The sequence below is a fragment of the Rhinolophus hipposideros genome (genome assembly GCF_964194185.1).
Source record: "Rhinolophus hipposideros genome assembly, chromosome: 1".
In the NCBI taxonomy this organism is placed as follows: Eukaryota; Metazoa; Chordata; class Mammalia; order Chiroptera; family Rhinolophidae; genus Rhinolophus; species Rhinolophus hipposideros.
This window is the reverse complement of record NC_138047.1, coordinates 24,917,592-24,940,073: the sequence shown is the minus strand read 5'-3', so window position 1 is coordinate 24,940,073 and position 22,482 is coordinate 24,917,592. Positions and strand designations below refer to the sequence as shown.

General features: G+C 42.8%; 1 protein-coding gene across 8 annotated transcripts in view; it reads right to left on the bottom strand.

Moving 5' to 3' along the window:
• Window positions 1-439: 439 nt before the first annotated feature.
• Window positions 440-22,482, bottom strand: part of SVIL (supervillin) — a 225,532-nt gene continuing 203,489 nt past the window's right edge. For all 8 annotated transcript variants that reach the window (XM_081054517.1, XM_081054513.1, XM_081054511.1 and 5 more), the window contains 11 exons: window positions 21,553-21,697; window positions 20,842-21,118; window positions 15,834-15,985; window positions 13,480-13,585; window positions 12,610-12,817; window positions 10,912-11,045; window positions 8,997-9,152; window positions 7,228-7,371; window positions 5,607-5,731; window positions 3,386-3,541; window positions 440-3,287 (listed from right to left, as the gene is read on the bottom strand). In XM_081054517.1, the coding sequence (XP_080910643.1) occupies window positions 3,201-3,287; window positions 3,386-3,541; window positions 5,607-5,731; window positions 7,228-7,371; window positions 8,997-9,152; window positions 10,912-11,045; window positions 12,610-12,817; window positions 13,480-13,585; window positions 15,834-15,985; window positions 20,842-21,118; window positions 21,553-21,697 (1,690 nt within the window). In that variant the 3' untranslated portion in view covers window positions 440-3,200. The remainder of the gene's footprint in view (window positions 3,288-3,385; window positions 3,542-5,606; window positions 5,732-7,227; window positions 7,372-8,996; window positions 9,153-10,911; window positions 11,046-12,609; window positions 12,818-13,479; window positions 13,586-15,833; window positions 15,986-20,841; window positions 21,119-21,552; window positions 21,698-22,482) is intronic.

Here is a 22,482-nt window from a genome sequence, read left to right as displayed (position 1 = left end):
CCCTCATCTCCAGCCACTACTGATCTGCTTTCTGTCTGAATCCTTTTGCCTTCTCGGGAAATTTCATACACAGCAGTGCCCTCTTATCTAGGGGAGATATGCGCCAACACCCCCAGTTGGTGTTTGAAACTGCGGATAGTACCAAACCCACATATACTATGTTTTATCCTATACATATGTACCTATGATAAAGTTTAATTTATAAATTAGGCCCAGTAAGATATTGACAATGACCAATAGAACAATTGTAACAATATACTGTAATAAAAGTTATGTGAATGTGGTTCTCTCTCTCTCTTTCTGATAACGCAGAAGGCTGCTAAGTGACTAATGGTGGGGAGAGTACCCGGCAGAGAGACACTGGACAAAGGGAAGATTCATGTCCTATGCAGGACAGAGCAGGACGGCACAAGATATCATCACACTACTCAGAACAGTGCACAGTTTAAAACTTAGGAATTGTTTATTTCAGGAATTTTTTATTTAATATTATCAGACCCAGTTGACCGTGGTGGCTGAAACTGCAGAAAGCAAAACCGTGGCTAAGGGGGGAAGACTGTAAATGAAATCTAACAATACATGGCCTTTTGTATCTGGCTTTTTTCACTTTTTGAGGTTTATGCACGTTGTCGTGTTACCTGTAGTTTGTTCTGTTAACTGTTGGATAGCATCCGTTGTATAGATGTACCACATTTTGTTTATCCATTTCTCAGTTCATGGACAAGTGGGTTGTTTACAGGTGCGGTCTATTATGAATGCTGCTAGGAATATTCGTGTACAAGTGTCTGTGTAGACAGACGTGTTACTTTGTTAATCAGAAAGAAAGAAAAAAGCAACAAAAGTAAAGGACCCAAATGGATTCTGAAGTTGTTTCTGAAATGCATTGCATTTTATCAAAATGGGTGCTCTATGAGTAGGGCCAAAGTTTTAAAATAAGGAGACAAAGGAAGTGGGCTCCTGAGTAGGCTTTCCCTGACGCTGACCCGGGCATAGCCCAAGGGGAACAAATAGGGACAATGGTTCCACTCCTCTGGGAACTGCTTATATTCATATGATTCCTCAAAAACCTCGGGAAACAGTATCTCGTCTATCCCACTGCAACTCTGGTATCAGTCGCAACCCAAACATCAGTTCCCCTCTTTAAAAGTCCCCTCTTCAAAAGCAGTAAATGAAGGAAATACCAATCACCTGACTTTGTTGTGTTTAATAAAAGTTCACCACAGCGCTTTGCTCTCACAGTGGCTCTGGAGAAAGGCCTGAAGCATTGGTACCACATAATTGGCTGAGTTGTTAAGATCAGCAATTGAAGTTTTTAGGCTGAGGCCTTTGCCAGCATGCAAAGGTCCAAAGTCACAGTGATGACAGGAAAGGGATCAGAAAAACCACATATGCGTGAGAGAGATTGCCCTACTGGCTCTGTGACTCCTTCTCTCTTCCTCATTGCTTACTACCTATGGGACTCTGAGCCCTCTGTCTCCTTTCCCTTCCACATTTATTTCTTTGGAAGGTTCTACTCGTTTTGGTTTAATCTATAATTTCTAGGTGCGTGGCTCCATTCTTTAACTTCACCTCTCATCTTTCCTATTCCATGCTGTCATCACAATAATAACACCAGCAGTTACCTAGCAGTTCACAATATTCCAGAAGCTTCCAGCTGATCCTCAGCAAGAATCAATCCTATGATATAGGCAGGAGCAGGACAGCTTTTTTTAAAAAAACAAAAAACAAATGGAAATTAAGGTGAGACAGTTCAGTGACTGCCCAAATATCACAGTCAAAGGTGGTGGCACCAGGGGTGGGTTACAGTCCCACGGTAGGGGCACACAAGAAAGTGACTATGTTTAAGGTAAATGTGCTATTATCCAATCCATTAAACTTCAACCAAAGTGGGGGCTGTAAGAACTCGTAGTAGGTCTATAGCATTTGTTCAAAACCATTTGGGATTTGGGATTTTAAGGACACATGAGCCTGTGATATTCTCTGGCTCATTTTTAAATTTTCTAAATGCCTTATGTATTCAATATGTTAAAAAGGCACCAAGATCCTGAATTTGAGATGTAGGTATAGTTGTAGGGTAAAGAGCTTCTGTTGAATGATGATTTGCAAAAATATGTCTTCAACATAGTACTTAGAAGTAATTTTATGAGTGGAATATCTACTTAGTCTTAAGATCGCGTATAAAATCTTGCCCTAAATGAAATTAATAGATTAGTTAATATTTAATGGTGAAATACTGGTACTAGGTTAACATTTATAAAAAAATATTTTTCAGAAAGGAACATGCTGGGAATTCAATGTGAACCAATCAATTAATTATTGCATTTATTCTGAAGTTTGAATTTTGGAGTCCTAGATAGCAAAATGACATGTTTAATGTTTACAACAGGTATTAGAAATTGAGATGTTTTTTATTTTTACTATTTTAGAGTAAAATTTTAGATAATGTTCCAAACCACCATCAAAAAAATGCAGAGCAAACTTTTCTGTATATAAACTGTACATAAAAACAAGGCACTATACATTTTAGGAAGATATGAAGGTAGAAAGGTGGATTCGCACAGGTTCCATGCCAGGAAGTACACATTTTTTGTTCATTTTAGCACCGGAAGCAGCACTCAGAACAAGTCAGACCTAATGCTGAAGGAGACGTTTCTGAACACATGTGAGGATACGTATCGGTGGCAGAGCTAATTCCATCTACCTTTTAATATTATTTTGACACCAAAAAAACAGACAAACAAAAAAAAAAACCAAAAAAAACCCTTAAAAGTGAATGAATACATAGTGCTTTGTTAAATACATATTTGATTTATATGGTGTTTATATAAATATATATATTTTAGAATCCACAAGCTATCAAAATAACACTTTATAAAGAGAACTGCTTAAAAAAATTAGGCAACGCTTAGCTGGAACAGGAGGGCAGTGCTCTCGCGGCTGTTGGGAACCGCTGCGTAAGTGCACCTATGGATGGTTTTAATTACATTACCTGCTGAATCGTGGAAAGAGAGTTCCGAAGAGTTCTCTTAAACATTTACAAAATACACAACTCCAGGACAAGCAGTAGAGCTAATCACTTCAGGGTTTGAAAACTCTGATTAAAAAATATTTTTAAAAATACCAGTCCCAAAACTATCCATTTTCCTGGTCCAATGGTATTGAAAGTGACAACAGAGTTTCCGCCAGCAGCATCTCTCCGCTCAGAACAGACCTTTTGCTTTTTTCAGGTTCACCTGCTTCCAGGCGGGCAGTGCACTGTATTCCTCTCTTGTCATGTCTAGTGCAAACTGGAAGAGTCGGGAGAAATGCCCAGAGCTGAGTAAGAGGACTCTCGTACCAGCCCAGTGTGTGGCTTAATTGCTATCCCACCTACAGAAACACTTACCTCAAAGTCTTCATCAGTGAGATAAATCTCAAGCTTTAGAGGGTCAACTCCCTCGGGCAGAGGCCTGGCCAGGAGATCAGCCAGTGGATAAATGGTTTTACAGAGCTTGGCTAACACGTCTTCCACAAGAGTGATCTGGTTGGAAACTTCCGTATCCTAGAGAAGAGGAAGGGGCAGAGAGGAGAATTCTGTGTCCCACATGTGACCATGCTCTACTATGTGCTTGCAAATGCACAACCCTATCTGAGCCCCACACCAGCCTGGAGATACTGGCTCTCAGGGAAACAGGGCTCTGAAGTGGAAAGGAATTGCCCAAAGCCCCTCGGTTCTTCCAGCTGACTTTAGATATCTTCCCACTGCAAGTTTCAAACAAATCCTCAGGGCTGCCTCAGAAATAAAAGTTTAGGGACTATCATCACATGGGTGAATTATGGCATAATATTAAATTTGAAGCCTGAACACCAGAAGCATCCAAGTAATGGGATCTGTTTAAAAGTATTTAAAAATAATTAACCTTAAAAAGAACTGCACTCCCCGTTCCCCCCCACAAGCCCCTGTTTCTTAATCCACGATAAAAAAAAACGTGGTCAGAAAATACATCTAGAATATGCGGGGGCTGAAACAAGACTTTTTAAAAAAACCTCTGTACATTTAATCCGAATAGGTTATTCCAGTAAATTTTCTTTCTCTGTTAAAGTTGGGATCCCAGGTTGGCTGCCCTCCTTTTGGGTGGGTGGGAGGAGTGAATGGCTAACGATGCAGCAATATACCGAGTAGACTAGCAGGCAAGAGGCAGGTTTCATAGCCAGCCTGAGATCTGGGGCAAGCTACTTCATGTTCTGTGCCTCGGCTCCTTCACGAGTAAAATGGGGATAATAATAAGATGATTCTTAATGGACTGTTGTGAAAATTAAAGGAGAAAATCAGTGTAATATGGAGTGGTGCCTGGCGCAGAGCGAGCTCTCAGTGAATCCTAATTATTATTACAATTTGTCAGTGTGGGACGCCTGACTGTTCACTGGCCAGAATCCCACAGGCCTGCCCAAGACATTGCTCAGCCCACTGCCAGCCCCCAGTGATGGAGAGTGTGCACAGAAAAATGGCCCTGATTTACATCCTTGAACTTAGACTGCGGAGACAGTGTTCGGATTCCCTAGAGGTTTGAAGTTTCGTGGATCACACATTTATTGTGAAGAGAGCCCTCTCGCTGAGACTGTGTTGGTCAGCAGACTGCCTCAGCCCCAAACTGTGTAAATCAAGTCCTTTTGGCTAAGACGAGAGGGTGGGGTCAGCAGTGATGCTTGCACTATGAAACAGGCTCGCTCTGTTGTTAAGCAGCAGTGAACTTTTCTGTTTTTGTTTAAACTTATTCAGACCTCCTATAAAATACACTCATGTCATCTCCCCCACTACACACAGAAAAGCAGTTCTCCTACACAGTAAGAAAACCAAAACAAATCTATTTCCCACCCAACCCAAAGCACCCTTGAACTTGCTATTGTTAGCAATGTTAAAAACTCATAAATTAAACAATTCTACATAACTGTAGGCAGCTTCCTTTTTTCTGTGCAGTTGGAAATGATAACATTCTAGTTCATAATAGAGATTCTGATAAACGCCTCATGTGGTATTACCAGGTAGTCTCATAAAAGGCAGTATTAACGTGATAGTGAGCTGTTCTTTATCAGCAGTGACTCACAGTACAGCCATTCCCTTAGTTATTTGTACATGTTAATTCATCACGGGGTTATTTTGTGTCTCCTGTAAAATAAGGTCAACGTCTGAAACATGAGGATTTGGCTGTGCTTTATATGGAGCTTGAGAAGCAATACATTTTTAGCTAACAATGAAGAGACAACAGCTTTTATTTATGGATATGTAATGGATAATTAATTTTACCTTTGCTTTTAGGATTTTTTAACCTGAGCCCCACGTGTAGAAAATTACCAAAATACTTCGATTGATTTCTCCTTAGGCCTTTCCTCTTCCTAAGCTAATTCTATGTAGATTTGTGAACAGGTTGTAAATGAAAAGACATGCTCTCACTTTGAAAATGCAACTTAGATGCTTTTCCCCAATGTAGAGTCCATCCACGATCTGACAGGTGGGGAGCTAATTAGGTTGGTGCAAAAGTCATTGTGGTTTAAAAGGTTAAAAATAATTGCATAAACCACAATGACTTTTGCACCAACCTAATACCTTCACAGGGGAGTGTGCTCACCATTTCTGTGATCTCAGCGATGTCCTCTCTGTGCTCCCAACTGGGAAACATATTGGTGAATGTTAGAGGCTCCAGACCAGCGTGGATCAGGTAAGATTTGGGAGGAGGCTTCTTGATATTTTTTCCTGCAGGTACATAGAATGCAAGTGTCAGCAGACCCAGGGAGGGCCTAGAGACTATGTCTTTGTTTGTTTGGATCTCTTGACTTCATGCTTAAAACGGAAGTTATGGGTAGTTCATAACAACACATGGATGGTGTTTATATAACATGTTATTTTTCTGCATATGACAACGTATAAAATTGCATGTAATCAACCTGATGACTTCCTGAACATAACAAAATGCTTCTGGGTCCTTGGATGGGAGAACGCCTTTCTCTGTGGCTTCTGGGTGGGGCCCTTCTTCCTGTACTCACTTGCAGAAATATTCCTCTGACTTTTTAACACAGTGTTAAGTTCACTGTGGATTAAGTGCCATTTTACAAGCCACTTTACCTTAAACATTTGGGGGGAAGTTTAATAAGTTATGTATTACTAAACAGCTTTCAAGAAGGAATTCATTGTACACTTGGTGACACTAAACTAATCAATAAAACCTTAAAGATTCACATAAGAAATTACTGGCATCTTCATTTTATGTAAAAGACCACAAATTTTAGGTGGACAGTACAGTAAAAAACCATGAATTGAGATTAGATTTTTCTTTTTAGATATCATACCAAAAATAATAATGAATGGTAACAAGGTTGCCATTGGCTTTTCAGCCTTTGTGGGGGAGTTTTCTACTCCCCCACAGTGTGAAGCTGTGTGCAGTAGACAGTGTGCGGGTGGAGGCCAAGGTGTCCCCAGGCGTGATTCCTCCTGAGTACAAGAGGGTTTTCGACAGTCCAGGGCATTCCACAATATAGATAACCCTTGAACAACACGGAGGTTAGGAGCACTGACAGACACCCCATGCAGTCAAAAACTCACATATAACTTTGACCTCCCCAAGAACTTGGGTGTCTCGTGGTATCTGTAAGGGACTGGTTCCAGGACCACCCACAAATACCAAACTCCATGGACGTTCAAGCCCCCTACATACAATGGTATAGAACAATGCGTACAGCCTACAGTTAACTTCCACATCTGCGGACTCCAAACCACTGATCGAAAATACTGTTTTGGGTTCACAGTTGGTTGAATCTGCAGATGTGAAATCTGCAGATATAGAGGGATGACTGTATATTTATTGAAAACAAATCCATGTGTAACTGGACCCACACAGCTCAAACCTGTGTTGTTAAAGGATCAACTGTACAACATTTCATCTTGAATAACAAGTTGCACAGCTTCATAATATAGAAGAGAAACATGAAATCTCATTCATGCTGGCAGCTGAGAATATTCTAGTTTCAAAATGAATAAGCCTCAAAAGTTAAAGGGAAAACCATTGGTTTCACCATTGTCTGCTGGGCTTTACCAAGGCTGGCTGGCACCCACAAAAAGGGAAAGCCTGGTCTGGGAATCCGACCAAGTCTGCAGAAAACCGGCTGGGCACTAGCCTCTGGATGGACGCTGGTCACTGTGCTGAGGGGTCCTGGCTTGTCCATCACCCCAGCCCACTTCCTGGGGATGCTCACCTCTGCAGTACTGGAGCACGGTCTCCATGGCGCTCTTTCTGTCGGAGGCCCAGCGAATGCGGGCAGACCCGGTTATCTTGTTCTCGATGGGCCACCAGCCTTGCCAGAGATACACCTCATGGTGATTGTCAACAAGGAAAAGTGCTGTGAGGGCAAGGACAGACCAGACAATTGAGAGCTCCTTCACGGATGCTTGTAGGTCACTCTTCCCCAACTTCTAACAGATGCCTTTCCTCCCTGCTGCCTCTGTCAATGGGAGAATCCCCTTGGCAGTTAAATTCAGGGGCAAAGGGATGGTCTTCATAATAGCTCAGCCCTTTGAACATTAAATCAGGAAAGACTTCTAGGCAGAGAGAAGTCTGCCTCTTTCCTTTCCTCACCTCATCTTTCCTTCAGCTCCTTCTTCCTTGGCACCTCCTAAATCGCAGGCCTGCCAGTGGCCCTCCTGGGCACGGGCAGGGTGCTTAGAGTGGAAGGAACAATGCACATGCCACCCAAGGGGTGGTTAGCACCGTTTATCTCTAAAGAGCACATGAAACCCTGGAGAGTACATCATGTGGGCCCTACAGGTCCCTGACATGTATGCCCCACATATGACTGCTTTGCAGGTCAGCGCAGTCTGTGGTTCTGATAGAGAGAAATGGGGCTTAAAAATCAAGCGTTTCTTGTTTTCATCTTTTCATCCAACAATCAGCCTGACTCTTACGCCATGTGGTAAAGGGGCTATCACTTGCTAGCTTGGCCCATCCTGAGTCCTTTCCTAGCATACATTTTAGGATTCTGTGCAAACCACACACTTGAAAAGCCCAGGGGAGGTTGGTAACCCATCCTAAGCCAAAGGATGGAGAGCGTGAATAGCAGCTTCCCGGTTTAAGATACCTTGCAAGTATTTCCCACAATATGACATGTGTACCCGTCAAGCTTTTAAGGTGGTGACCTGGGCTGCAGGTGACGTTCCTGGCTGTTGCTCCAGGCTCTTGTAATCGGAGAGGGGAGGAGCCACGACCGGGACCGCTGACCACAGGCATGACCGCAGGGAGGGAGGGAAGGAGGGAGGGTCTACACAGCCCAGTGTCCAGGGACTCTGACTGTCTCCACCGGAAGAGCACAGAGGCTCTGTCTGGAGGTGGTAGTCAAGTAGAAACAGACCTGACCTTGGCTAGAGCCATAGCTCTGCTGTGCAGCCTTCGTATGGCAGGCACTGTTCTTTAGCTAACTCAGCAGATACTCCCAACTTCCTGCTCCTTGGCACTGGCTTTCCCAGGATCCCTTATAGCTGGCCATGTGACAGAGCTCTGGCCAAAGGGATGTAGGCAGAAGTCAGCTGGGGGCTTCAGAGAAAGCTTTTGTTTTATTTGATAAAGGGGAGAGACATGGCCATTACTGCCCATTACTGTCCTACTCCCACTTTTCTGTCTTGAACGAAAACATGATGGCGGGAGCAGAGGCAGACAAGTGGGGACCGTGAAGCAAGAAGACTTAGGGAAGGCTGGGAGAGTAGCAGACACACCCGGCCTGACTGTGCTCAACCTATTCTTAACTGATGTATTTGGGCGAGTTAAGTAACTGAGCCTCAACTTCTTATGATATGTGGTTGATGTCACTCTCTTTTGGGGGTAGATATGAGGATTAAATGAGATAATATAAAAAGTTCTGGCAGTCTACTTGACGAATAAAAACTGCCTAACAAATGCAAAAGGAAAATAAAAAGGCTTTTTGGAAGGTATATCTTCAGCTGCTCAGCAAGACGACTGCCCTGTGGGCCGTACCTGGCTGCGGTGCGCTATACAGATCTTCCTGAAGGAAAGGCATAGAATTGACCACAGCGGGGTCTCGGGCAGGATACATGAATTCTGTGGCTGAAAAATCTCCAGAGGAACTGCTGAGGATGAACAGGCGGGGTGTGAAGTTAAAATTTCCAGGATCTTGGAAAGAAAAGAGAACAAAGCTAAAGACAAAATATGCACCCAAATAAATTTCAGATGGATTGGAGAATTCAGGTAAAACATGAAATAATCAAAGAATTAACATACAAATAGGTAAGATTTCTCTGAACTTGAGGTGGGGAAGGCCTTTTTTTCACCATAATTGTAAAAGAAATCATCAAAGAGGAAGAGATTTATGTATCGACGACATAAAAATGAAAAATTACATTGCAAAAAAGCAAACCAACAAATAAAATGAAAAGGTAAGTGACAAAATGGGAAAAAAGGAAACTTGTTAATATCCTTAGCATATAAACAAAAATGTGCGAAAAGCACAAATAAAACATTCACCAAAGTAGAAATACAAATGGCTAAAAATTACATATAGAAAGTGTTTAATGGTACTTCTAATTTAAGACATGGAGTGAAAACAGTGCTTAGATAGCATTTTCCCCCATCAATTTGGCAATGATGGAAAAGGTAATGTACTTTTGTGTTTGCTTAGAAATGTACACTTTTGTATACTGCTGGTGAAAATGAACTCGGTGTAAATGTTCTGATACACTTGTGGATATGGACTATAACACTTTTATTAGTTGAACACAGCAGTTCCGTATCTAGGAATTTACCTTAACTAGGAATGAATGCAGATTATTATTTTAAAAATTATTCACAACTGTATTATTATATAATAGAGAAAAATTGGAAATAACTCAGCTCTCCAACTCTAAGAGACAGGGTAAGTAGAGAATGTCATATATTATAGAATATTCATGGAATGCCCTGTAGCTAGTAAGAGTCTAAATTATTAACAACTTGGAAAATTGTTCATAATAAAAGGAAAAACCATGGCACAAAACAGCATGTATAATGCTAAATTTTGTTTTAAAAAATAGATGTGTATCTATAACAGAGAAATGTTAATTTTTGGTTTATCTTTGAGAGATGTGATTATAAGTGACTTATTTTCTTTTTTAACTTCTCTGTATTTTCAAACCTTCTCCATCACCAATATACATTATTACAAATATATATATAGGAAAGTTTATAACAATTGAGAGGCACTAAAATGGAGTGGTTACGCATCCATGCCATTGATGTCCAGCCTCGGACAAGCTGACTCACTTTGCTGTGCCTCAGTTTCCTCATCGGTAAAAATGGTAGCGTGCTGGGTTGTGAGAATTAAATTTAGTTAACACCTACCAAGTGTTTAGTGCCTGAATCATCCTAACAGCTTAATAATTGTTAGCTTTTCTTCTTATGTTAATTTGCATTTAAGTTGATCTGTACTTCTGTGCATTTAAATACAAAACTGACCTGCTCTCTAATTTAAACTCTGCTACTTCCCTGCACCCTGGGTGCTGGCCACACTGAAGGCATCGTGTTCCATAGGTTCACACTGTGTCACTGCTCATCTGGTTTCCTGGCATTTGTTTTCTCTTTCTCCCTTCTCTTACCAAGTCATACCTACCTCCAGCTCCATGTGAATGCCGTGTCTCTTTGCAGCTGGGGGTGCTTTTTCCTTGTGGAAGTAATGCTTTTTCTTTTAAACCCTCAACCCCCTTCACCTGTACCTCTTGTATGATACATATAATTTTTATTTGGCATTATAATTAGGCATACATCTTATTTAGCCTTATTGGATTGTAGACCTGTGAAGACCTAGCCTAGGTTTAATTCATCGTGTTGTACATAGTAGAGGCTCAATAAATATGTATTGACTAAATTAGTGATCAGAGGCTAAGGAATGCGATTTTACCTTGGAGCATGCAGTCGTAGGCTTTCCTATCTCTCCTTCCTAATGCATCCCAGAATCCCAGGGGCTCGGAGCCTTCATCACACTCGTGTATTGTCACTTTGCTGCTGCTATGCAGTCCAGCTTCCAGGGGGCATCTGCATGGAGACCAATAATATTTTTTTAAGCTTTGAAAGCGTTGGCAGCACAAAATTATTCAAGACTAAATCTACAGATGAATTTACCATCTCTCTTTTACTACTTTCTAACTGAAACAACTCTTACTAATGAATAAAAACATGCTCTGTAGCTTATGAGTGTGTGTAGCGGTGGCTTGGCCCTTACAGAGGAATGTACAACGACAAATACGATATAATGCACATGACATTCATTTCTATGTATAACATACATATTTGCTATTCCTGCCTCTCTCCTGCTGGAACATGAGCTTCATGGGGACAGAGACTTGGGTTTGTCCACTGGCAAGTCCCTGGTCCTTAAATCTGTGCTTGGCACCAAGTAGGCACTCAACCATTTTTGTTGAATGAATGAGGGAATGAGCTCTTTGTGTTTTTGGTTTCTCTCAGGGGTCCAAGTGAAAAATCTAATAGGCTATGAATGCCTTCGGATTCTTCACGGAATGTCATTTATCATCCCTCCCCATTCCCTGCCCTCAGAATGGTGTTTTGAAATGAAACATCTTACTTCACAGCTGTCTGCCTGGTGAAAGTTCACTTGTCTTCTTCTCTCCGTCCTCACCTTGCAGCACTACGCAGGCCCTCACTGCACTGTTTTGGTGCCCAGAGAGTGGATTGTACCTAATTGTACTTAGGTGGTACATTGTGGTTCTAGGAAACTTCATTTTTACTGCACAGACGTCACCAAGGTACTCCCAGGTCTCAGCCTAAGGGAACACTAGGCATCTCCTGGACAACTGGGGGGAGTGGGGCATGGGGACTTCTTTGGCTGCTTGTAATACCCATTTTGTAAGGGTCACAAGGAAGTGCAGAGCCCCAGGTGCGTCCCACCTCTAGACAGGTGAGCAGACGTTTCGCCCCACTCCCCAGGTCTGCACTTAACACACTAGCATAGTGTGCTCTCTCTCTGTGTGAATGGTTAGTGCGTGTGCCTGCCTGGGAGAGGAACAAAACCCAACACCTGGGCTGCTGGGCCTGAGAAGTGCCCCAGGGGTCCAAGAACTCACTGTCAGGTGGTTGCCTGCGAGGATGTAGAAATAGTCATTCTCTAAAGAGGCGGCATCTTCTAGTCTGGCACAGCTGTGGTTTCCCGAACTCCTCATTAGCTAACTGCATTTTGGGATGCCACTGTCTGCCAGAACTCATACTCTGAACTTCTAAGAGATACTTGAATTCTGCTCTCTTTAAGTAACAAAAGACTCTGGGCTTATAATTCAAAGCTGAATCACACCTACAAAGAAACTAAAGTACTAGCTGGGTCCTTTCCTGCGACCCTCACCCTGCCTTTTGCTGAGGCAGGTAAATCCTCAGAAAGTGGAAGAAGTCCTTCAGTTGGACGTTTTGGCTGAGATGTGTGTCAGATCTAGTGCGCATGTCAGAGGCCCCTGGCAATGGTCATAAATCCCCTTGTTACTGTAAGCACACGGGGACATCCACTGGGAATCCTGAGAACCCTTCCCGCCTTCGCCTGCGTGTCCCATGGGAAGCCGCTTCCAGAAGAGGCCCTCACACACACAACACTCACTGTTCTTTAATTTTATTTGCTGCAGTCCTTCCAACCTCCTTGGTGTGGGCTTGGGCTTTACATCCGTGCCACAGGTAAATGAGGGCTTTATTTACGTTGAGGACAACCATGGACGTTCTGGACCTCAAGCTACTACAGTGACAGGCCACTTCCAGCAAATTTCCTTCCATGGGCACTTCTCCTCGCACACAGTACAGCCTCCACTCACCTGCAGGGGGCACCAACGGTACAGGGTTAGGGTGTGTGCTACACAGGGAGACCTGCCCTTCTGGGTCTCTGCTGGGCAGTCAACAACAAACACTGCCCCGTGACTTAAGGGAAAGTAGAGGCTGAGGTCATGCCACCGCTGAAGTCACCGGCTGTCTCACTGCCAACCAAGAAAGCAAATCCTTTTGGAGTTAGAAGCAGGTTGCCAAAAGTTCACGATGCAGAGAAACCATTTTTACAAAATTTATAAAGGCCTAGGTAAGTCGAATAACAGGCATGTTTTAAAAGCCTCTAAAGCTAAGATTTTTTTGTTTTTGTTTTTTGTTTTGGATGCTGGCCAATAGAAAACTCATAATTTATAATAGAAGATCCACTGACTTTTTTTTCCTCCTAAAAAGAGACAGAGTCACTGTGAGGATTCTGTTGAAGGTGAAATAATCTTCCAGCCTCCAGCATGCAAAGTGGGATCATGAGGTACACTCCACAAGAGGGGTGAGGGTTATGAGCTCCCCATAAAGCTGATTTATAAGGCAAACATTAGGAGGCTTTCAGTGGTAAAGCCACAGCTATATGAAGAGAGACTTACTTTAAAGCCCCACGCCTATAAAAATACCTTCCAGGAGAGGAAAAACAACTCTAATTCCAACTGTAAAAGTGACTCACTTTGCACGTTTTCTTCTTCTTCTTCCCGTCTCCCGGAGTGCACCACCATCCCCCCTTGGAAACATTGCAGAAAACAGGGGGGCTCCTTTCCCTGGAGAACCTGGACCTTCCAATTTAAACACATTAGAATAAGTAACATGTATTGGTTTTTCACAGGCATAAAAAATAATGCACATCTGTTGTAGAAAATCTGAAAAGTATCAAGAAGTACACACAAAAGCCAGAGACTATTATCGAAAGTTGACTGCTATTAAAATTCTAGTGTATCGCTTTCCTTTCAAAGTATTTTTCAGGTATATAGTTTTTCCAAACAAAAAACAGATTGCTGTTTTATGTTGCTTTCTACAGTTAATGTTTGTCATTGAATATATTTTTAAAATGGGAATCGGGATATTTAAATGGTGGTTCATGGTATAGATATGACATGATTGATTTAAACACGTTTTTAACGAAGGACACTTCCCGGCAATGAGAATGACTAATGACTGACTTAGTAATTCTGGGAGAAAGTACTGTCTCTTTGGCAACCTTTCCAAGAGTTTGGTCATATTGCTGTATGACTGCAAACCATAGCCTCCCCTCGCCTGTTAACATGATGTTTTCCATCAGGTGTTACCTGCACCATGATAATGTGAGCGTTGAGTCAACTGACTCTCATTTTGGCATTTTCCCTGAAAGAGGAAATCGTTTATTGAGGCTGGCAGTCGGGGAACACTGAAGATGGAAGCTTTTTTTCACCATGAGTTAACTTATCAATCTCAGGGCCCATTTCGCATAATTAAGTGCCATTTTGTGGCAGTGTTGTATAGGTCTAGTGATTTTCCATCTGTTGGATTGATTAAAAAAATGATATGCTCCAGCTGGTGAGATTAAGACTCAAAATTCTAAGGATGATTTTGAAGGCATGATGAAAACATATTCATTGATGGTCTTTAAAAAAAAAAAAAGAGGGCAGCTGAAATTACCCACTATTACATATAAATACAAACTGAATGGTCAATAACAACTGTTTGTAAAATATAGTCCATAGTAGAAGAGGATTGGTTCTTAGGAAATCTGGAAGGCTAAGTGAGTGTTGCTCTATTTCTGGAGAAAATTCCTCTGTTCTCTCCCCTATGTGTCACATTTCCCAAAAACCTCAGAGTTAGCTCTTAATTACTGGTACTAAAGGATGGAACCTGAGGCATAGACAATCCAAACACTAAAAAGAATGTTTACAAAACCTTGGATTTGGGCAGTAGTACCTGCCTGTCATTATGCACGTCCTGGGGTTATCATGGTGACTAAGACCAGGACAGACAGGGTCTCTTCAATGTTTGTGAGCAAAGACAGGTAATACATAAGTAAATAAAATGGCCATGTAGTTTTACATAGTGGTAACTGCTATGAAAAACATAACACACACTAAGGGGACAGAGAATGATGGGAAAAGAGGGAAAGGATTTGGATAAAATAGGGAGGTGACATTGGAACATAAGCCCGAATCGTTGGAGGTTGAGAGCTACATATGGATCCAGGGGAAGCATTCCAGGCAGGGGAAACAGTGCAAAGGCCCTGGGGTGGGTGCACAGAGGTGTGTCTGAGGAACAGCAAGAAGGCTGGAGCAGCCGGGGGCTGGTGAAAGACCAGGGTAGGTTGGAGAGCTGTGCGGGGCGACCAGGAAGGCGCTGGTAGCCCATGGGGAGACTGCTTAGATTGTAGGCCAAGTGTCATACAGAGCAAGTAGGTGACATGATCGGACATGTTCTAGCAAAAGCACTCAGGCTGCTCTGAGAAATGCAGATGATAGGAATACTAATTTTTACATTAATCTCTGATATTTCCTTAGGATAGACTTGATGAAATGTTTCTGAGCATTTTAAGGTTCTTGAGCCAAAACTGTTTTTCAGGATGGCTGTTCCAAGTCACACTGCCAATGAAAGCATGAGAGGATCCTCATCCTACTGTGTCCTTGACAGCCTGCATCGATCCTTTAAAAAAAACCTCTACGAAGTTTTGCTAAATTTCCACTTAGCAAAGAGATGCTAAGTGGAAAACAGCATCTCTTTGTTTTATTTACAATTCCTTGGTGATTAGTTAGGTGGAAACTTTTCAAAAACATTCATTGGCCCTTTGTCCTTGTTTTGTGGAGTTACTGTTTGCAGAGGCAATATTTTATTTAAGATCATACTACAACAGGTGGGCCTTCCTGGCTGAGTGGTGGGGACATGTAAGGAGAGGTGCAGCCTGAAGTCTGGAGAAGCTGGACCAGGACTAAAAGTGTATTTAGTTGACTTGTCTTTGTTCATTAGGTTCCTGGGCTCCTAGAAAGGACATCTCTCTCATTTCCTGAGCAGCGGCTTTCTAGGACTTACCTGGGCACCCCTTTCTTCATCCAGCTCCACTGTCATCAGAGCCGATGTGCCCTTCTCACTCACAGTTGACTGCCGGCCTTGCCAGAAGAAGTAGACACACTTCTCTTTGCCAGCCACCCTTATGGGGTGCTCGCCCTTCTGTCGACTTCCCACTGCAAAGACACAGAACAGCAGAGAGTGGGGTGAGCTGCTGCTAAGCCAAATGAAGAGCAAATGCATTGCTCACTTCTCCAGGCTCTGTGAGGACAAAGAGTACAGAAAGAGTTTTTGGGCAACGGGGCTGAGGAGAAATCATTCACCACTGCAGGGAAAGTAAATCTCACTGCAGGAGAAGAGACAAACTACCTTTTTTCCAGTTAACTGATCCTGAGATTCCAACCTGGAGAAAAGTGATCTGAAAGGTCCTCTTTATACCCTAAGAAAAACACCTGTCATCCTAGAGGAAAGTGCAGACACGCCAAGTGTGTGACAGAGAAAGTGGTGACTGACAATGCAGGACCTACGGTTCCCAGATACGCAAATGCGTTTTCCATATTACACCGTTCTTGGGCAAAAGATTAGCTAGTAGAGAAAAGATATTGAAAACAACAGCTGGGCCAGCTTTAAGCACAAAGGGAAAAATTTTAGTCTGTTAAATGTATTTTTGTAAAAAAATACCACTTTGAAGACTCCAAGTTCTGTAAGAAACGGAAGGGATGAATTGCTGACATATCACTTTCATAAAATAATCTGGGATTTAAATAACGTCTGTCACCAGGGCTGTAGCCAGGATTAAGTGCTGGTTATCCTTGCTGTCTGGCACCTTGCAGGCTTCAAGCACACAGAAGGCGGGACTCACTGACAAGCAATCACACAAAGTTAATTGGCCAAGTTGTCGTTTCAGGCAGTATTTCAGACCACAAAATTGCTACCTTTAGGAACAGATCTCACTCCCGACTCTCCTCAGTCATTCGTTCAGCAAATATTTTTTGAGCACCTACTATGTGCCAGGAATTCTTTAAGATTCTAGGGCTACCATGATCAGCAAAACAGACAACTTCCCTGCTCTTGTTCTAATAAACAAATAGATTAGCAAGATACTTTGAGGCAGTGGTAAGTGTGATGAGGAAAATAGACAGGGGTAGGGTGGGTGTTATTGAGACTGTCTGTGGAAGGAAGGCCTTTCTGCAGAGGTGGGTGAGGGGAGGCCTAAATGACAACGTGGAGGCAGAGCCTTCTAGGCTGAGTGAGGTCAGGAGACCAAGTTCTTGACTCAAACACCCTGGTGAGCCTAGGAACTGGGGGTCAATAACGGAAGGGTGCTGACGATTGCAACACCCATGCACCTTAAAAAATTAATGATAATAACTGGGTTCTCTGGTTCTATATTGCCTCAGTTTTTCACAGCTCCAATCCTATCTACAAAATCACAGTTGTCTTGAGGTTGAAGGGAAAAAGAAAGCTTATTTAAGATCTTAAGAAGTCAGAAACCATATTTATTTGATTTAGTTTCTGACCCATTAGCAAAGTACTCATTAATAGTTTTCATAAATAATTATAATAATTCTTAAACTATTTTGACTAAGCACAGTCTTTAGTGCCACCTACAGTACACCTGAATAGGTCAGGGCTGTGTACTTCCATGTGGGCAAAGTAAAAGAGCAACCATCAATAAATAGATTACGAATATCCACAATTAATTTGGAAGCCATTCAATTGAAATTTCTGTTGATTAGATGGGAATAAAAGTTTATCTTTGACGAGAAACCCCCTTCTTCAAAGTAGTGAAAATTAGTTGTGTTAACTAGATTATTGAAAAAAGACATGCTTAAAATATATCATAGCAGTTGATACATATTTTGGTATTTGCTAACAATTAAATACACCTTGTAAATATATACTCATGCTTAATCCTAACATTCTAAAATGGACGTGAGTATATGAATCTAAAATAGGATTGTATTTCTTTTAAAATAGTTCATAAAACAGACTTTTCACTAATTTTCCTTGCAATTTTCTTCCACATACCCAAATGTCGTCCTATGTATGACTTAATTTGTAATTCATTTATTTATTTGTAATGTTAGCAAAGTAAAGAGTAAGCTGTTATTAGTAAGAACTTCTGGACTATACTCTTTATAGCCTTTAGCAGGTGCCTAATTTAAAGTGTTGGTGCATCATGCCATCAAAATACTTGCAAGAGTAGGTTTGTTAGGAGTAGTTGTTTTTAGGAGTAATAGAAAACTGAGGTATGAAGAACGGCTCCAGGTCAAGAGGTCTTGAGCAGAACTCCATTTACTGACCGCCGACTTATAGAACCTTGAGCTGTATCGTACTCCAGAGTGGCCTGACCCAGTGTCATTGCGGACTTTGAGCAGCTTGTTTCCTGACCTTTGGGGGCGTGAGCCATGCCCTGGGGTACCTGAGGAGGTGACTGGGGCAGGACACCTGCCCACCAAGTCCTCTAGTCTCCCCTCCGTGGAGCCCAATGAGCTAGCCTCTCTGTGTGCTTGTGCAGGCTGGCCGGCGGCCACCAAGAGGACGATTGTGCCGCCTCTACAGCTGTTGCTTTCTACTGAGCCTGTCCCAGAACATCCCAAGCTCCACGTTCAATCCTGTTTGCAGGTGCAGCCCTTGTCGGGTATGAACGAGGAGGAGCTGGATGGACAGTCACTAAAGGGCCGGTGCTTCTGGGAGGACCATGGAGTGACTTCACATGCCATTGGGCTGTGCTTTTCTGCTCCCAGAGGGACGATCTGGAATCTGAATGCTCCCCACTCTAACTTAATTCTCTGCAGCTGGACTTCTTCAAAGTTATAACTTTGCTCATAAAGATAGTGCTGGATCTGGCTGTGAGAGGAACACATTATTATCTGGGAAAAAATAGAGAAAGTAATTGCCTGGCTCAAATCCTTATTTCTTAGGGGCCTCCAAGTCTATAGTCTGTGAAGACCTGCATGTTAATTTTTCTAAATTAATTCATTTTAATAATAATTCACTCATTCATACACTTGCTATGACTTCTTTTTTATAACTAACAGCGAGGGTAAGGACATGACCCAATCGCACACTGTAGAGCGCTTGGTCTCCCTTTAGAAAACATACAGTTCCCCTTGTATTTTAAGAACAAGAATTATGTAAGCCTTTCAAAGTTGTTCCTTAACATTCCCTGTCCCTCACCTCCAAAGGATTTTTCCCCACAAAATTATCTCTTATTTTCTTTATGGCCAACGAGCCACACAGATTATTACTTCAGTTTGCCAACTCTGTGTTACATCAAGGAGCTTAAAGCTACAACAGTGACTCATGGAAATTGCTATTATTTTGGGTGGATCCACGTTATTTCATCTTCAAGTGCAATATAGTAGTTATGTTGTTGCAGCCAAGAATGTCAAAGACAATTATTTCCTGCACCTATCACGTGAACACGTGCCAGGCACGTGCTAAACATTATACATACCAGAATATAATATCCTGTGAGCTGCGTATTATAAGTTCTACTTTCCAGGTGAGACAATCAAGGCTCAGAGAAGTTAAGTAACTCTACCCAAACTGCAGAGCTGGTATGAAGGGCCTGAGGAAAGATTCAGACCCAAGCCATGTAGCCCCAGGGCCTGTGACCTTTCCTCCAATGCAACAGGGTTTTCCATGGAAGGGAAAGGGGCTTTGGTGTCCAGCTCTGCTCTCTCTTAGCTCTGTGATTTCAGTGGGTTACTTAATCTTGGTGTCCCATTCCTTATCTGAGAAATAAGCATAAGGACAGAACACATCCCATGGACCCTCCGGGAGGCACTCAACGGGAGTCTGCGGTAAAGTCCCCATTGTGTATCTTGAGGGTTGGGTGGACCTCTGGGCCTGCAGCCCTGCTCTGGGCACAACCCCACAGCCTTCCTGCCCTGCCTGGAGATGCCGTCCATTAGCCACCCAGGTCTTGCTTTGCTGGGCTTTTCTAACTGCAGGCAGATGCCATCTCAGGGAATTGAGTTCTCCTTCAGCACGAAGTAGTTACCTCTTCCCTTACCTGCCTCATTGTCATTTATACAATGTGTTTCTTGAAGGCAGCTTTTGAAATAGTTACTTCTCCCCCAAAATGTCTCTAACACATAGAGTAGGTGCTCAGTAAATGCTGTAAGTTGATTAAGACTTACTTTTGATAAATTAGAAAAGAAATCAAATGGCTCTAAGTCTGCAGGTGTTTGGTCAGCAAATGACAACCTCCCTGTGGCCCAGGGACAGCCCCACCTGGATGGCAAGAGGACTATAAGGAAGTGAATGAGCCCTTTTGGAGTTGGATCTGGAAATCACAGTTGTGACATCAGCTCTCTCCTAAACGGGTAGTGATGATGGACGCTGTGCATAATGTGGGTAACGGCTATTTCTGGTCAAAGAAAAGCGCTTCTCTCTCCAAAGTTCACTTGCTGTCCTCCCGCATTGCTTCTAGTGCAAACATACAATTGAGAGTCTGCTACAAAGGGTATTTTACCAGCAGGAACATGAGGAGTTTCACTATGTAGTTATTCTACCAGATCCACAAAGAACTGCTAACTTCTCAGCCTCACAGGAAATAGCTTCTTCCATTTTTAATAAATTTGGGGGGCATGTATTTGCTATAATGTTACTACTCCATTTGGTCTCAGTTCTAAATCATCCAGATATGCTTTATTTAATGACTTTAATTCAAGCAGCTTCCAGCCACATGGCAAATATCAACTGGAGGCAAATCATCAGTTTCCTAGAAAACCTCTGGGGACAGGGCAGAGGAGGGAGTGGAGGTCATAAAAAAACTTAACATGCAAGTTTGCTCTCTGTCAGGGAACAGCCCAGATGTCAGCCATGCTGGGTTGTCAGGGATTTGTCTAAAGGTTTGCTAAGTGGTTCTCAAAGCGAATAGCTAGGCTGACACATTGCAGCCATGCAGCCAGATTGAGCGTGGTGTACAGAGAGCCAGGTTCCAGCAATGCTGAGGTTCCCAGTCTCAGAGTTGGGTCCGGGCCTGTCTTAGTTTGAAGAGAACATAAGTGTCACTAACCTGCGGTGCTCACCATGTACTTCCACTTGACCACATAGGCGTCCCCCTCATGGAACTGCCCGATGCTCTGTTTGGGGAGTCTGCTATAGTCGAATTCTAGGATATGCCAGACATCCACAGAGACACTGGCAATCTCAAACTGCCTCCTGTCGTCCCCTTCCACCAGGCCGTAGCCACGGCCCACGTTCACACCGTCCAGCACAGTGCCAGCAGCCATCTGAGGCACTGGCACCATCCGGGTCACATCGTACGGCTTGATTTCACCCCTGGGATCCTCCTAGAAGGGAACATTAAAAAACAAACAAACAAAACAACAAACAAACAAAAAACAAAACCCAAAACAAAACAAAACAAAAACATCTGTTCACTTGCTTGTTTCTCCAGCCCTTTTGGCTCACACTCAATGCTGTCTCACTGTTAATGGGATGGCATGAGAGTACAGCTTTCACAGTCTGTCTCAGTATATTGAAATGCATTTAGGGGAAGGCTGCAGTTAGGGTAAAGACTTGGAGAGGCCTGAATACGCCCCCCACCACAGTGAATGGGACTCCCATAAACCCAAACATACAAACAGGGGTACGTTCACTCTTACAGTTGAAATATAACTAGAAACTGGTTTACTAGTAAACCCTGGGAAGGCTTTTAGTTTCCAGACCTCTCTTGTTGAGACCCAATCAGCCCTGAGGTTTGAGGCCTGGTCACTTGGCGTACCTTCTGCTGGGAAAATTCACTGGCATTCTTCTCATTAGGTCTCTTCAGCTCGGTCCAATCGAGAAATTTCTCTTTGAACAAAATAGTCTCATTGTGTTCTGTAAGTCTCCCAAATATTGCCCAATCAGGCCGTCCCTGTCCTTTTCTGCAGGTGGGTGGGTTGGGGGAGGAGACAGGAAAAGAACCAAGATTAAGCCATGCTAAAACAAAGCAAAGGAACCTCAACCGAACAAATGTGGTTATTGAAAAAAACTCAGGATACATAAGTAGTCTATAGAATGGTCTCATTCTTACTTATTTTACCAAATAAGTGACATTTTGTTATTTTTGTCTGAAGCCTTGAGATGCTTTGTACGCACGGAGTTGATGAGGAGGAATGAATGGCAAACCATGTCAGGACTGGCCTTTTCTTGCCTTCTAGCAAATTCTTGTGTTTCGGATAGCCTAGGGTTGGTGTACTGGACTGGGAGATGGATGAGGCAGGAGTCACGTGCATATGTTCCTCACCTCCCATGTCTCCCACAGGTGCCTGCAGGAGCTCTCCAAACTCCTGTCCAGTGAATGAACAGATGGGAGTTCACTCTGAACCTTCCAGCGTCTCAAGTCATGTTACAACCAAGCTCTTCAGTCTATTCTCCTCTCTTACTAAACTGAGCATACTTTCATAAAGTAAATTTTTACACATTTGTTTCTAGGCTACTAGATACACAATAGGCAGGAACAGCACAGGGATACGGGGAAGGAAGTGACTCAGCCCAACCTGGAGGTCTGATACTGCCTCAGGATCTCAGGATATGAAACTGCGCTTGGAACAAAAGGTAACTCAGAAAAAGGTACAGGCATACCTCAGAGATATTGCAGACCACTGCCATAAAGCAAGTATCGCAAGAAAGTGAGATGTGACCTTATTGCTGGTGCATGGTCTTGCCT